Below are 16437 nucleotides of genomic sequence, written 5' to 3'. Positions count from 1 at the left end.
GAAAAATAATGAAAGTATCAAATTAATTATAGACAAAATATTAACTTTTTATTGCTATAATGGGCTAAATAAGTGAAGTATCCCTTTAAGCAACATATTGAACATGTAGCAACACGTAGGCAAACAAAATAACAGTATACACAGTCATATATACTTTATCCTCTGCATAGAACTACTAATATTAGTGCTGTACTAATGAGCTGAAGGAGTCCAGATGTCTCAGTGTAGTATTTTCCATTTCTATTCTTTCCAACAGCAAAAGACGATCTCAGAGTTCCGAACAGGATCACCTAACGAATTCAATTTTTTCTCAAGGCCCCTCTGCATTTTTGATATCAGGTTGGCCCTACAAACATGTATGAAACATGGAATTGTCAGGGCTGGTCCCACAAATAAAAAAATAATAAAATAAAAAATAAAACAACACACGCACACATACGCGCACACAAGTGCAACAGAAGGACAGACTGGCTGAGGACCTTCTTGCCCATCCCGCCTCTTCCTCCAGCAAACGGTCGATGCACGCTGGAGCTCCGCCCGAGTGGGGACAGGAGGTGGGGTGGAGCACAAATACCAACACACGCACGCAGACGCGCTAGCACGGATGGATGGTTGGAGCGCAATTGCACATGTAAAGCAGCAACGTCGAGTGTGAAATATGTGTTTGCTTTATTAAGCGTGCAATGGATAAAACGAGTGAACTCACACACCCATATAAGATAAGTGTGTGTGTGCGCGTCTTTATTTCCTCTCTCACACACACAGCATGTCTGGAAAGAAGCGTACAAGCTCATTTGCACATCTCACTTGCGAGCAGATTGACTATTAAATAGAGTAATGGTGCAAAACAAAGGCTCGGTAAATCAGCCGCAAGCCCAAAGAAGAAGGGGAAGTGAAAGAGAAAGAGAAGAAGAAGTGGTGGCATCCTGGCAACCTTCTCCTGCTGCAGGGGCTCCCGGCCTAATAGAAGACGTGTGTTCCAGTGCAAACACGGGCTTTTAGGGGAACAGCTGGCGTGTAATTGAATTAACATTGGCCTTCTGCTTGTCGCCCTCCGCCATCTCCGCACATCAACATGAATATGCATGCCGACCACTATGGTTAGTTGTGGAGTAGCTCTTCGTACCTCGTGTGTGTTCGAAAGCGTGATTGTCAGTGTAGTGGTCGCTGACGCGTACGTACCACTGGTGGTACATTGGCTCCCTCTGGTGGTGCACAAAATAATCACAGGCTGAAGTGCAGTTCAGAACTGTGGCCATGGGGTATATGCGACGGAAGAGGCGGGACTGTTTTTGCACATTTAAAAATAATAATAATAATAATAATAATAATAATAATAATAATAATAAAAAATGCTTTTATTAACACAGTTCAACCCAGCTTTACATTTAAGAATACGTCTTGTATACATACCAGATACAAAAATCGTTGTACAATTTAAAGATATTAAAATACTAAAAAAAAAAAAAAAAAATAAGCATTTGACATGAAAATAGGTCAACCATCTTTGGACATTACACAAATGAAGCATCATAGGAGAAAAACGTCTAACAAATTCAATTCCAGAAGGAAGCACAAAAATCTGGGGTTGGACTTGGAAAATTTTTGTTTGTGAATAAAAAACTTAGCATAAAGAATAACAAAATTAAGTAAATATTCAAAGTTTTTGTCTTCTGAATTACTATAGTAGCAAATTACATCTTTTAGATGAAGATTGTAAGGGGTTGTAGAGGCTTTAAAGAAAAAAAAAGCCACTAAATCACACCAATTTTTTTTAGTAATCACACATTCATAAAATAAATGAGATACAGTTTCAACTTCATTTTCACAAAAAGAACAAAGGTTGCTAATATCGGCAAATTTGGATATCAAATAATTAGTAAGATATATATTATGTAAAATATTAAGATGTATGACCTTGGCTTTATTAGTAAAACAATATTTGTAAGGTAAAAGCCACACTCTTTTCCAATTTATATCTATAATTTTAGAATCCCAGAAAAACTTTCCTCTCGGCACAATTTTGTTCTTTTTTTTTTTTTTTTTTTGTGTAAAATCTGGCGTATATGTCTATTATTAAATTTTGTGTCTGTTAATTCAATTCCGTCAAGTTTCAAATCAGGAACTGCCTGTTTTTGCACATCAGTTTGTTTCCGGTTCGGTTTGCGACGTGTGGGCTGCGTCAAAAATACTTGTGCTTCCGACTTTGTGCCCCTCGGTTGCGCGTTCGCAACACGGACCGGAAACAAACTGATGTGCAAAATCACGTCCCGCCTCTTCCGTGGCGTATATCCCATTGTGGACCTGAGGCATTCGGGTAGCTTTTTAAGTCAACCAATGACATCTAGTGGAGAACATGATGACTAAAGCCAAACGAAACTAGGATCACCAGTCGGGAATTATCCATCCATCCATTTTCTGAACCGCTTGTTCCTCACAAGGTTCGCGGGAGGTGCTGGAGCCTATCTCCGCTGGCTATGGGCAGCAGGCGGGGTACACTCTGAACTGGTTCCCAGCCAGTCGCAGGGCACACAGACACAAACAACCATCCACACGCACAAGCACACCTAAGGACAATCCGGAGCGCCCAATTAACCTGCCACGCATGTCTGTGGAATGTGGGAGGAGACCGGAGTACCCGGAGAAGAGCCACACGGGCACGGGGAGAACATGCAAACTCCATCCAGGAAGGCCGGAGCCTGGACTCAAACCGGAGGCCTCAGTCCTGCGAGGCGGACAAACGCCGGACATGCTAACCAGTCAGCCACCAGTCAGGAATTAATAGAATAAAACTAACAATATTTAATTGTGTTTTGTTCCAAATTTTAAATCTAAAGTTGAGTACTGAAAACGTGCAAAGACTGGGGAAAATTTATTAGTGAATTGTTGATATATAGCAAGGGGCCCCACTTAGCACTTGGGCCCCATGCATAAATTGGCCCTCTCCGACATTATTTCTATAAATATTTCAGCAGTTCAGAGTTTTAAAGCAGTTTCCCACTTCACATTTGTGCCAGGCTGCAGCAACCATACATATTGCAGTGTGGAGTGTCGTGCCAAGAACTGAAGTGGGATTCATTGTATTCTTCCCAGAGGATAAAGAATGCAGGATGTGACTGAGTATTGTTACATTATGTTGAAATATCCATTGCTTAAAAGAGATATAACACAGCCACATTGATGCTAACCATTGCCTATATTAGCATTAGCCTTAAGCTGTACTCAGTTAATTTTGTGTGTTAAGTGTAGTTTGACAGTAAACCTAATGGGGCAATTAACAGCTTGAAGCCCTTTTTTTTTTTTTTTTTTTTTTAGAATATTTCTCAATTCTATCTTGACCACTCATATCTCAAGGCTCCACCGTGCAATTTAAGCCCCCTCTTACGTTGAAAAAATGGTCATAGGCTGTAAAAATCCAATCAAAATGCAATGACGTTTTGATTGAGTTCATCTTATTGAGTTCATCCTATGGGAGCAGATGACTCCTCTCACATCCACGCGAGTTGAGACAATGTTTTGCCAAAGAAGACATGCTGACAGGATCTGAGCCCTTTGAGTCCACTTTATTGATACAGCTGTGCAGTCACATAGCATGGTGGCACACGCGTGCGGCCGCAATGAAACAGTGACACACACACCTGCATGCACATATTCTCACTCACTCGCAGTCAACCCATTGAGAGATTTAGTGGACTGGTTGGCATTCATCTTGGGATTTTGGAATCAATTAATCAACAATCATCAAACATCGCCACTTCTTAAAATCACCTCACTCATTAATTACTAACAAAAAACAAAAAAAAAGTTTAACATTATACAGTATCTGATTGTTTGTCCCGTCAATGTCATTTCACAACATATGTTAGCATTAAGCTAAGCAGACTTTCTTAAAGCAAAACTTTAGTGACGTAATTCTGTGTTTTATATAAAGTTTAACAGTTAACTGCCACCAGACAACACTCGTATCTCACTCGCAAGTAAAAGCAAAAACATCATACAAGTGATGGTTTGCATCGAAAAACTCATAAGTTGGGGCACTCGTATCTCAAGGCATGATTGTATGTTGCATTTTGTGTTGCTATTTGGAAGCGACACAGATGCCAACCATGTTAAATAACCTATATTTAACCGGCAAAAATGACTAGAAAATAAAAACAAAACAAAACTGAAGGGCACAAAATGCCCCTATAAGGTTTCAATATCTGAAATGTTAAGCAGTCCACCACATCTCTATAAATGTACACGCACTCACACAAGCATTCATGCATGCGCACACATTCATGCGCAGTCATGTCAGAGCAGGTCACAGTGAGGAGATCAGAAATACACATTAAGTATTTTCCGATTTTTTTTTTTTTTTTTTTAACCTCGCACACTTTTTACATCCACTTGACCTCGAGACGTTCGAGATCAGTCGTCTAAGATGGAGGGGGACAAATGATGACAAATTGTTACAAAAACACCACATGGAGAAGAAATCTGGCTATGATGCCGACGCCGCCTGCTAAATATGCCGTACAGCAAGAGCATGTAAAAGCACAAACTGGCTACTTGAGCATGTCACAAGCAAAGTGTTTGTTCTAAACGCATGGAGGAAATTATAAAACACATTCACACTTAAAGTTACAGTTCTAAAAAATGAACAAAGAACACAATTTTACAGCACGAGGAAGTTTGCAAACGGTTCATAGGAATGTGACAAAAAATATTTTGAGGATGAAAATGAGTAGTGAAATTAAGTACAACCTTAAAAAAAGAAAAAAAAAAAAAGAAAAAAAAAAGAGTAATTGGACAACACAATATACAATGGTGAACAAGATGTAGAGTAAAATTGAGACAAGAGGGGGGAGGGGAATCAAGTAATCCACTATTAAGTACACTAAACAGAACAAATTGGGTGAAAAATGAAATATGGGCAAATGGGATTTTGTTTAAAAAATGTCAAATAATTTGATATATTTTTCAAATAAACAACACATAAATAACTTGGGAAAATGACCCACTGGACGAAAGTGGACTAAATTAAAACTGAATGTGGTTTGAAAAAAGCAAAACAGACAAAAATATGATTATTTTTTTTTAAATGAAAAACTTGAAAATATTAATAAATAAAAAACTGTACAAAGCAAAACAGAATAAAAAGGATTTGGAAAAAAAGTGAGCCACTGAATAATAAGTACAATAATAATAATATAAAAGTCCAATGGAAAAAAAGGCAAAAGGAAGAAAAGTGTTACAGCACAAAAAGGTCACATACAACATCATCAACAGGTTGCAGGAACAATGACAGCTGGTTCCTACAGGTGCAGTTACATGTACAGTAAGAGGCACACAGGTAGATCAAGAGAAAAGTAATTTTTCACAGCACATGACGTTGCCGCCCTATTATAAAAAACAAAACAAAAACATGCCAAACAGAAAAAAAAGCTTCAAAAAATAACCCACAAAGTTCTCTGTCATTCTGAGAAAATTTTCAGTTAAATTCTCCCTTTTGAAACCCATTTTTCCAAAAACAAGCACATTCCATGCCAGCATCTTGGCACTATGGATTTATTCCTAAAATCGTATTGCACAAGTGCACAGTTAAGTTAAGGAGGGAATGCAAATACTGCCCATTTGTCTCGCCCTTAACTGCAAGTACACATTTACAGTAACAGCTAAAGCGGAGCTTGGTTATTTTACATATGCACAATCAACAATATTTGCATCTTATAGTCGCAGTGCGGGGTAAAAAAAGCAGGACAGTTAAATGACAATTTGCGATGGCCAAAAACACGAGAGAAGGCATCGAGAAGAACAAAAACGCTAAAAAAACAAAAAACAAACAAACCCTGCAAAAAGCATTTTATGTGACAGGCTGTGCTAGTAATAGGAACCATTTACATAAAAAACAAATGTAAGGGTAAAAAAAAAAAAAAAAAAAAAAAAAAAGAACGCACAGGGGGTATTACACACATACAAAAAAAACAACAACAACATGAACATCTTCTTAACTTTACAGTTTAAATGTACATTTCACAGAGCCTGGAACTATAGCGGACTACAAATGAAAAGCTGTCAAGCTATCCAACCAAATAGAAGGGGGGAAAAAAACAGGAGCGTGGCACATATTAATATGTACACTCAAAACCAAAAAGTCACAAAGGAGAGGTGGGGTCAGTCATTTTCATGTGTTCCTGCAGGGGGCGGCAAAGTCCAACTGTTTAGCTTCCCCCCCCCCCTCCTTTTCTTGTAGTTCCAGGTGGGTTCTCATTCCATAGCCACGTCCGCTGTGTGTGGGAAATAAGAGGAGGAACAGGAGTTGCGTTTTTAAATAACGATCCTCAGCAAGTAAGTTAAATGTTTGAAATACACTGAAAACCTGAAAATTCAACACAATCTGTTCTGTGTTTGGATTTGAAATACAGTAATTCCTCACTTAGCCTAGGGGGTAGGGGAATTCCAGACCAACAGCGTGATCGATTAAATCATATATGCATGTGAGGTGTAGGTATTGTTTTTGTCCACTTGGTGTCACCATCCTCATGTATGTCCTCTGTGTGTCTGTGAGTGAATATGTGGCTGGCTGATAACTAGGGATGTAACGATATCAAAATATCACAACACAATATCACGATATGAAGGTCAGGATACAATAATTATCACGAATCACGATATTGTGGGGAGGTTGGTGAATAAAAATAGGAAGCAATATTGTAAAAAAAAATGAGCCCATACTTAAAAAACAAAAAACAACAATTTTGTGCTTTTGTACATTACAGCAATGCATATAAACAACCTAAAATCTCTAATAACACTTAATATTGAGGCACTTACTTGCTAATGCAAGCACATATTGAGTTATTCCACATATTGACTCGGTTCACAAGCATATTACGTTACGCTTCATCTGACCATTAGTGTGGATTTTAAACAAAGAAGGGCCAAAATATGCCTTTGTGAAAATTACACCGCTCTAAAAAAGTAGCCACCAGAGGGTGCTACAACTGCACAAATGGAACTCAACCTGACTTTTTTATTTTATTTATTTTTTATTTTTTTTAAATATGCTGCTTTTAATATTGTGATATGACGACGACGATATATTGTGGCAGTTTTAATATCGCAATATCATGATACGGCCATTATCGTTACATCCCTACTGTTAACCTTAACCACTCTGTGTTGAGTGACTCAGTCGGTGCAAGTTGTGCGATCGTGTGTGAATACATGCTTGTGTTTATTTAGTTAACTTCAGTCAATAAAGCGACTCAAAATGCACAAGCAGTGGTAGGCTATGTATTAGCTAACAATATTTACTTTACCGCAGATATGCCTTGCACTTCATCTCAAATGTGAAATAATCCCAAACTTGGGACATTTGTGTCCTTTATGCACGTTTTTCCTCCTCGCTTGCTTTTGTTGCTCTGCAATAACAGTCTGTGTGGAAAGATAATTGCCCCAAATCCTGGAATGCAAAGTTATTTGTGGTTTGGTGAAATACACAACGTATTACGTCTTTGTTTTCTGTTTATTTTAACAGTAATAATTACAGATGATGAAGGAGGATGGTGCATTTTTTTTTCATGTATTTGCGACTTCAGAGACATGAAAAACTTCTGTGCAACACCACATTGTAGGCAGCACAGAAAATGTTGGGTTTGGGTTGTTGGCACCCACTCACCATCAATCGCTGTGTTTTTGGCCTGTTCACTTCCCGGAGAGTCTCCGCCTTCAGACAACTCCCCTAAGACATCCAAAAGACGCAAGTTACTAAATGTCCAATTATTTGGATTAAGACTCAAGATTAATAGGTACAGCAAATAGACTGACATAGAGCTTTAGATCACAGTGGTGCCTTGGAATACATGTCTAATATGTTTGGTGCATGGTCACCAACTCAAAACACTTGTATGCCAAATCATCTTTCCCAATTGAATTGAATGGAAATGTCATTAATCAATTATCAAATTAATTTATAACTATTTGGATAACTGAGTAATAATTTACAAGACTCCAGACTAACTTTTATCCATTTATTTTTATTTTTATATTTTACGGGCCCAAGTAGAAAATTTAAAGGTACACTCAGTATTATACAGTGGCATCTAGTGGTGAAACAATAAATCATTCGAAAAAAACCCACAATTGTTTGTGTTAGTAGTATGTAAAAAGATATGTTGTATCGCATAAACGTACTTTTTTTTAAAATATAACGGTTAGTCTAGAAATCGCAAATTATCTTACATGTCCGGGCCGCGGCTTCTAGTGTCCGCCATGTTTCGCCGCCATCTTTCTGCTACGGGTGCCGTCAAAGACAAATTTCAGCGCTCTATATCGTAACGCGTTTTTGGAACGCACTTCCGGTTTGTATGGCGACCGCATGTCCACGAAGAAGAAGAGTTTCCGGTCCCCGAAGAGAGCATTATCAAGCATCACAATTGCTTTGAGAATTTATTTTATTTCAGCGCGACAAAACAAGAGTGTATATTGTAGCCGCATTTGCCAGATGGAGAGAAATGAGGAACAGACTAGGTTTGGGACGTGCCGGTGCCTTCGACTGCTTTCTACTTGACCGGTAAGTAAGAGTACATTTGTGTTTACGTTTTGAGAGCGAGAGAAACAGTATACATCGTACTAATTAATACGATGTTCGTACCTTTGTTTTACGATCACTGTAGCTGTTGATTAGCAACTCCGCACCACTCGAACGATTTCGTTATGTAGCTACTTGCTTTTAAAAAAAAAAAGATTCCCGCTGGCACGTTATATTTAGAGTAAATGCGCAAGTTATTGTGTAATGTAATGTAACTGTGATTTCGGAGGTATATTTGCCCATAACTTCAATAGAGAATCTAAAGCATACTGTATTAGTGGAGGAGTTGAACATTATTTTCGTTGTGGTTGGTGAAAATAGTGTTCTCGAAATTAATTTTCGGCAGGGAATAACTTTCTGGACTTAAATGCTGGCTGTACCGTAAGCACTGCTAGAGTCTGAACTCTCTCACTCAAGTGTGTACTGGTCCATTGTGTAATTGGGTGCACAAGAATTTACAGGCTGCTACGTTTTCACGGCAACTCGACAAGCAAGCAGCCTTTGCATATTCTATGCAGTCAAGTTACTTTTATCTAGCTAATACAATGTTTTGGGCCCAAAAACTAAAGATCTTACCTCTATTTTGGGGGCTTTGTTGGAAAGTTGGTGACATATAGTAGTATCATCAATTATTCTATTTTATTTTATAATTTTGTTTTTGTTTGTGTCACACTAGATCAACAGCCAAACTTGAGGGCTTCCAGAACCATATTCTGATGTATACAAGCATTCATGCACCGTTTAAATACATCACCGACCTGCAAGAAAAAAAAATATCAAGGGGAGATTCAGCAGCCAAATTGGAATGCCCCGAATGAGGACACTTGAATGGAGGACCCCAGAAGGCTTCGGTGTTGTACCACCAGTATCTCCACCTACCATATCTGAGCTGCAACAAACTGAAGTCAGCCGACGTCTTGGTATGTCATTTACATATGGACGGCATTGCACACTACATGAACTTTTTGTGTGAAGCAATACGGAATGGTCACATGTACAAGCAGCACTTGTTTTACACAGGACCTGCTGACCAGGTGTCTGAAGCCATGGAGTGACTCCTCCCTCACTTTCCTCAGCAAGCCTTTGAAGAATATGATATCATCGTTGGTGGGAACATGCCCTCACTCCATAACATGTACTTGTGCAGTCAAGGAGCATGTCAAACTTAATAAAACCAGCAAACATTGAAGTGACTTCATTTTTGCTGCAGTCTGTTCACACAATCAATGGACAAGCCTTCCTTAATTTTGCCCCAATAACATCATAGAGTAGGCGAAAAGTAGTGTTACAGATCATACTATGTGTTCGGGAGAGTTTGAGGAATGTTGCAATGTTAATGGGGGACAATGTCAGCACACACACACACACACAAAAAAAACAAAACATCATGGTATTGAATTAATCAGATATTTTAGCTGTGTACAACACATACCTGCTCTGTAACACTACTTTTGGCCCAAACCTGTATGTCTATTTTCCATATTTTGAAATGCACAGCGTATTGGTAAAATTCTGGAACAACTGCAATTCATGTAGCTCATTATATTCTAACAGCATTTTTTTTTTTTTTTTTTTAGTTAATATGTTCATTTCATGTAGACTTTTATTTTACTTTATTTTATTCATTCATTTTCATGTACTGTACCTTACATTCATTGGCCAATGAAGAATTGCTTGTCATTGCAAGCATTTATAATAATTCTCCAGGCTTTTGATGTTTTACATTTCTGGTCATGTAAAATAGTGTTAGGTTAGGTGTCGAATGAACACTGCATGTTGACGCCAAAGGAAATAGTATTTTTTAGTTATTCAAAATGTACAAATTAACACACAACAACAATATACAAGTTATACAAACTACAACAACAAGTGTCAGACATGGAGTAATTATATGCCAGGTAAAAAACCTTTGTATTGTCCTCGAGGATCTGGGAAAGTGTCACTTATTTGCCACAAGTCACCAAGGTGCTGCAGTCTGGGATCCAGGTACAGGAAATCATGGTGGTGCTGATGTGTCAGCAATGTGTCAAAAAGTATTTCTTGGTGTCAGTCTATCAGCTGGACTTGGATATCTTCATGTTCCTCCAGGATCATTTCCTGTACGAGTCTCTGCAAGAAGGTAACAATTGTATGTCAGATGAGGTACCAAACAATGAACTGAAAGTCACTGAGCCAACGAAATACACATTACATGAGCAAGACTATTTGTGAAAGCCATGTAAATTCCTGCACATCGAAGTACAAGGAAGCTGTTGTATCTTCAATCAAAACTAATTAAGTTGCTTAGTGATATTTATTAGGTAAAATTGTTCAACATGGTGACAAATCGATATCTGAGTAAAGGGTTTCAAACGTTTTTGTAAGCAGCACTTTTCTGAGTGGTTGGTAGCAACAAGACACTGGGGGGTTTACGAGTCTGAGTTGCATCTGTGTAGTTCAGTTAACACCATTATTTTTGCACGATATACTAAACATATCAGCAAACGATGTAATCTAAATACCACATATTCCAAGCAAAGGTATGTTTTGAGACATTCACATGCATGCTCGAATGGAATTATTTTTCCATGATGACATAATTGTACGTTACGAGACACCGCGTTCACTTCCGCGTTCTCTTCCTCGTCGTCTCCCTCGCCCCCTCCTCGCCCCCTTTGAGATGGTCCACATGTCTATAAAACATATAACATAACTGTGTGTTCTCTGTTGCATGGTTTAGTTGCACTAACAAATATGAACATAGATAGCCATTATCATTAGCTGACGTACAGTATTTCCAAACAATGCCGACAAAAATATTAATTCTGAAATTAAATGACTAAATCACAATTATTAGGGATCTGTACAGTATGTCTAACAAATGCAATTCACTTACGTCATCACTCGAGGGATACCAGAAGTTGTTTGCGTTCTGTTCCGGTGAAATTGGTGGTAGGCTGTTGAAGTAGGGTCTCTCTGGGACGCCGTAGTTCGTGTGCTTAAAATCATTGCATTATCTTGTTTGACCGATAGATGGCGGTCGTGAGCTACACACTGGGGCTTTAAGGGCACACACTATAAATTAACTTGTAAAATAAATATTCACCCTGTAACAATTATTGCCCCGTCCCACTCAATTCTTTCCTGCGTAACATTTGCGTATTCCCTTTTCCTCTGTTTGTACCTTGGAGGTACCAGACCAGCCAAGACAATTAAAGGTTCTTTGAAATGCCAGAACAAAGAACACCAAACCCCCTTTTTCTTACACCCCAACATATGGCAGGACTTTCTCTCAAGGCCCAGCTGGGATCAAAAATCTCCGTCTTCTTGACTCTGAAGCGTTATTTCGGCTTAATTAGATTTGCTGACTCCACATGGATATTAAACGTGACAAGAGTGACCACCAGCGGTCACAATCAGAATTACACTCGTGTGCTAAAAACCTGTTGTAATTAACCTTAGTTATACACAATGGCGGAGCCAGAGGGGGGGCCGGGGTGGCACGTGCCCCTGCTGAAATGTGATTGGACCCAGCAGACGCCAAATGATTGACATATCACGGCACCGGCGCAGTGACGTCGCACGCCTTGCCGATGCAGCCTGCCAGCATTTTTTTCAAGCAGACGCCTACTAATTGTTATGCCCCTCCTGAACAGTGGCTGGCGCTACTTACGACAAAGCATTATAATCCACCTCACTAGGAGTCTGGAGAAGGAGAATCATCTGTTTTAAGGAGCAGTCTCCTGAGTACCGAGAATGCATGTTGGCGTTTGGCTATATCATGTTTGTTTGCCTGTGAGACGTGAGTGACTGTTTAAAATAACTTTTATGTTCAGATTATGGGTGTCAAAATTGTCGCGCTATTATCTCGTTAACTTAAAGTGCCTTTAACGGCACTTTTTTTTTTTAAACTCTCGATTAACAACCGCTCCTTATTTGGAAAGCCTCTACTCAGGGAATTCTAGTCACCACGCAGTAGAAACGTCCATGTCAAAACTACCCAATAGAAATGCACTGGAGCTAAAATACAGTGTTTAAGGGGCAGAATATAGGTGGAGGAGCCATTTGGACTGTGTCTCACCACTACCACCCGTGCCTTGCTTTGAAAGAACGCACTCGGTTAGCCGTTGCGTTCGCACCGAGCACCAAGAGGCGTCCATGGGCACTCGGAAACCCCTGTGAGAGTAAAGAGCCGAATGGACGCCGTCTTGACAGTTGGAGTGAGCCCAATCCTATTTATCTTTAAATGTGAGGCGTATTTTATTAAGCATCTCCACAAAATATCTCATCAAGGTGAAAGTGAAACTACCGATGTGTTCGCTGTAACAGTAGAGCGGCCTCAGCTGCGTCTCGCATCCAAGAACTTAACAAAATAAAAGCGTCCGACGTCATTAAAAGGAGTCACTATAACACAATTTAGCAGTAATAAATTAAATGATACTGCCTAATGTGTGGGGATTGGCGTCAAGTTGTATTTTACAATTTTAAAATGTGCAGAAACTCGCAAGTTACTTATTGTTTAAAATTACAGAGCTATTAATATGAAAAGAACACATCGGTCGTTTCTGGTTCCTATGCAGTAAAAATTCGTCATTTTACAATGCACATCCTATTTCACTTAACAAAATAAAAGCCTAGCGCGAATGCATATATTTGTGGGGATTGTGTTGTACTTTACAGTTTTAAAAATGTGCATAAATTCACAAGTTACTTCATGTTAAAAATTAGGCAGCTCCTAATATGAAAAGAGAAATGCATTGAGCTTTCACTATTGTCTTACAAATGCAATTATACCATGTTGTAGTGATACAAAAATGACCAAAACAAATCAGTCACGCTTTGGTTTGGTTTTACAGTACAGCACATATTTTATTTTTATTTTTTTAAACTTTTTTTCTTGAATTGTTATGAAATTACTCTATCAATGAATTTTTTAATTTTTTTTAATTGAATTATTATGAAATTGCTCTATCAATGACTAAAAAAAAATAAAACCATATTGAAATTGGGGGGGGGGGTACATTTTATTGTAAATGTAGGTATAAATTGAGATATAAAATGTGCAATTAATGTGTGATTAATAGTCAGTTAATTATTGAAGTAATGCGATTAATTATGATTACAAATTTTAATCCATGACACCTCTAGTTCAGATAGATTGTTTTGGACGGACATCAATAAGCAACGTAGTTTTGTGCAAGCTAAAAATAAGTATGTTGTTGTTGTTATGCAATACAATAGCACCCTCCAATGGTTGAAAGTTCAAACAGACACTAACTGACGTTTGCATTTACAGGTAGAAGTGGAGGATTTATTAACATTATTATTAATTAATCATATTAATAAATTATGTGGTTGTAAATGAAGTAGTAGTTGGAGTAATAAATTTATTTTTCATAGGGTGTGTGGAAAATGAAACGACAAGGAGAGTTTGGCACTTCGCCAGGATCTTTAGTCATACTGTAATACAAATTTGCATTATGTTCATATTATAATGTTATGTTGATAAAAGTACTGTAATTGCATGAATACAGTATCTGCATGTGCGTGCAAGTTCATTCAAGTTAAACAGTGCTGAATTATTATTTTTTTGTACATTTTATACATTCTTAATAAACGTCTCATTATGTGCAAAAATCTCCCCTGTGCTTAATATGTACTTAAATATATTTGAACATCGATAGAGACTCCGATTGAAATTAATTTTCATGAAAACAAATTTGGCATCATCTTTGGATGAAGTATCCTTGCCCCCCCCCCCCCCCCCCCCCCCCTATTTATAAAAGTCTGGCTCCGCCACTGGTTATACACAACATTTGAAATGGACTGTATGTATCTGAATGACATCAAATGCTTTATCTTATGATTTCTGTGTGTAGAAATGTGAAACTTACATGTGTACCTCAAAGGAATGATGGATGTAACTATAGTGCTATTTAATTTAGCTACATAGAAAAAGCTGAGCGGAATAAATAACTTCATGATGATACCATTGGTGCCTTAAACGTGCTCAGAGTCATATGTGTTTTGTGGAAGCACCCGACTTGTCAATTCTGACTAAATATCAAGTACTATTGTACTTCAAAGTTGCCTTCTCAACTGGAAGGAAGGCCAAGCTCGCTTCTCGCGTACGGAAGGGGCGGAGCTCTTGGCCACATGTTTCCGCCGGGTTTAAAAGCATGGCGCGCACAGAACTGGCTCTCTTGTTCTTGCACGGACTCGCTACCGAGACTGCGGTCGCTTCCTGGACACACTAACAGACCACGTTGACTCCTGTGTTCCCCCACGGCCACAGTTATTGGACTTACAACCGCACCGTGCTCCCAAATGAGCGCAACGCAATGAGGCCACCACCACTCTTTGTGGCCCTTTGTTTTTTTGACTTATTCGCCCTTTTTTCCTGCTCCAGCCGGGAGGGAGTCCATCCACCGTGCGCCCCCGAACCATGCGGCGTTCAGGCCACCCAGTTCCACGTCTCCTGTTACGCATGGACATTCAGCCCAAACAACAGCCGGAGCGCGGGCCAGTTCCATCTCGCACGCGCAAGACTGCACGCCGGCTGCACGACTAATCAAAACAAAAGTTTGCCACTCACTTGTAAACGTTGTTTAGTGGACCAGTGGACGCAGGATTCCCAGCGATGTCGACTGCGTCATCCTGGATCGAGGTTTGGAGTTTGGTGGCTCCCATAAATGTCGGCACGACGTGCTCACTGCTCAGTCTTTGGGCCAGCGCCAGCCAGCGAACGCGCACTATCTAACCCGGAAGTAGATTTGGCTAACGTGCATCTCCGGAGCGCGAGTCCCCCACCCCCACCCCAACCCTCACGATCCCGATTGTTATTGGCTAGCCTTAGCTGTCAATCAAAGCCAAACATGAAAGGAGGTATGTGGTTGGCTGGCACGCCATGCTTTACTTGAAACAGAAGGCGCAAGTTTACGTGACTGATAGGAAGAATTGTTGGTTGACGAGGCATCGTAAATACTGGATTATGCGTGGGCACGGTGATGTGATGAACACAGGGCTTCCATACTATAAGTAAATCTGTGAATGAGCAGTGCTCGCCGGAACAGTTTTTGAAGATTTAAAAAAAACAAAAAACAAAACTTCTCCTCTCCCTGTCGCCCTTTTTGCTCACGAGCGCCCCTAGCATCTGCCTAATCCGCCTTATGGCAGGAGCGCCACTGCACGCCGGTTCCTCATCAGCCCTGCTCGAGCCATCCAGCTCCGTCCACATGCCCTGCAACCTTGGGCACAGAAGCGGGCTCAACCATCCGAGGACTGCTGTGGCATTCCAGCCGTGCGCTCATCATTATCGCAGAAATATGACAGCAAAAAGAAAAGAAAAAAGAAAACTTCCTGGTTTCACTGGCACGAGTAAAGTTAGTTGGATTGTCTCAAATTTTAGGAGAAAAATGTCACTATTTACAAGTAGTCTGCAGACCTGAGAGAGCCATTGTTTAACTTAAAATTGTCCAAATCCTCTGATTTCAACCTCTCAATGAGAACAATCGATTCTATAAATATTCGCTAGTGACAAGCTTGGATAATGAGCCACATGCTGCTTCACCCAATTTAAAGACAGACAAGCGTACCGTTCTGCAGCGAGGGACTCTTTTGTGCGGCGCCCCCAGGTGGCGGTGGTGCTGCGTCATCAACATCAGGCTTTGACTCCGCCTCCTGGCCTCCGGCTTCCTGTTGGCTGTCTTTGGGCTCCTCCGCGTCAACGCGGTCCTCCTGAGGCTCCATGGCGTCTTCCTGCTGGGCTTGCTCCTCTGCCTCCCTTTTGGCTCGCTCCTCCGCCTCTAAGGTTACACATGGGACACGGCGCGGCGGCAGGTTAGGGAACATGTTGGTTCCCTCCGCCAATGACCGTTTTGTGG

At 39.9% G+C, this 16437-nt stretch overlaps 1 protein-coding gene and 1 long non-coding RNA gene across 9 annotated transcripts in view; one reads left to right on the top strand and one right to left on the bottom strand.

Moving 5' to 3' along the window:
• Nucleotides 1–3547: 3547 nt before the first annotated feature.
• Nucleotides 3548–16437, bottom strand: part of pde1cb (phosphodiesterase 1C, calmodulin-dependent b) — a 282706-nt gene continuing 269816 nt past the window's right edge. For all 8 annotated transcript variants that reach the window (XM_077537610.1, XM_077537617.1, XM_077537623.1 and 5 more), the window contains 3 exons: nt 16150–16359; nt 7664–7726; nt 3548–6269 (listed from right to left, as the gene is read on the bottom strand). In XM_077537610.1, coding sequence (XP_077393736.1) covers nt 6250–6269; nt 7664–7726; nt 16150–16359 — 293 coding nt within the window. In that variant the 3' untranslated portion in view covers nt 3548–6249. The remainder of the gene's footprint in view (nt 6270–7663; nt 7727–16149; nt 16360–16437) is intronic.
• Nucleotides 8193–9768, top strand: LOC144031036 (uncharacterized). Its single transcript, XR_013287413.1, has 3 exons — nt 8193–8557; nt 9252–9495; nt 9596–9768. It is a non-coding gene; the product is annotated as an uncharacterized LOC144031036 (long non-coding RNA).

This window comes from Festucalex cinctus, chromosome 1 (genome assembly GCF_051991245.1).
Source record: "Festucalex cinctus isolate MCC-2025b chromosome 1, RoL_Fcin_1.0, whole genome shotgun sequence".
In the NCBI taxonomy this organism is placed as follows: domain Eukaryota; kingdom Metazoa; phylum Chordata; class Actinopteri; order Syngnathiformes; family Syngnathidae; genus Festucalex; species Festucalex cinctus.
This window is presented reverse-complemented; position numbering and strand designations above follow the sequence as displayed.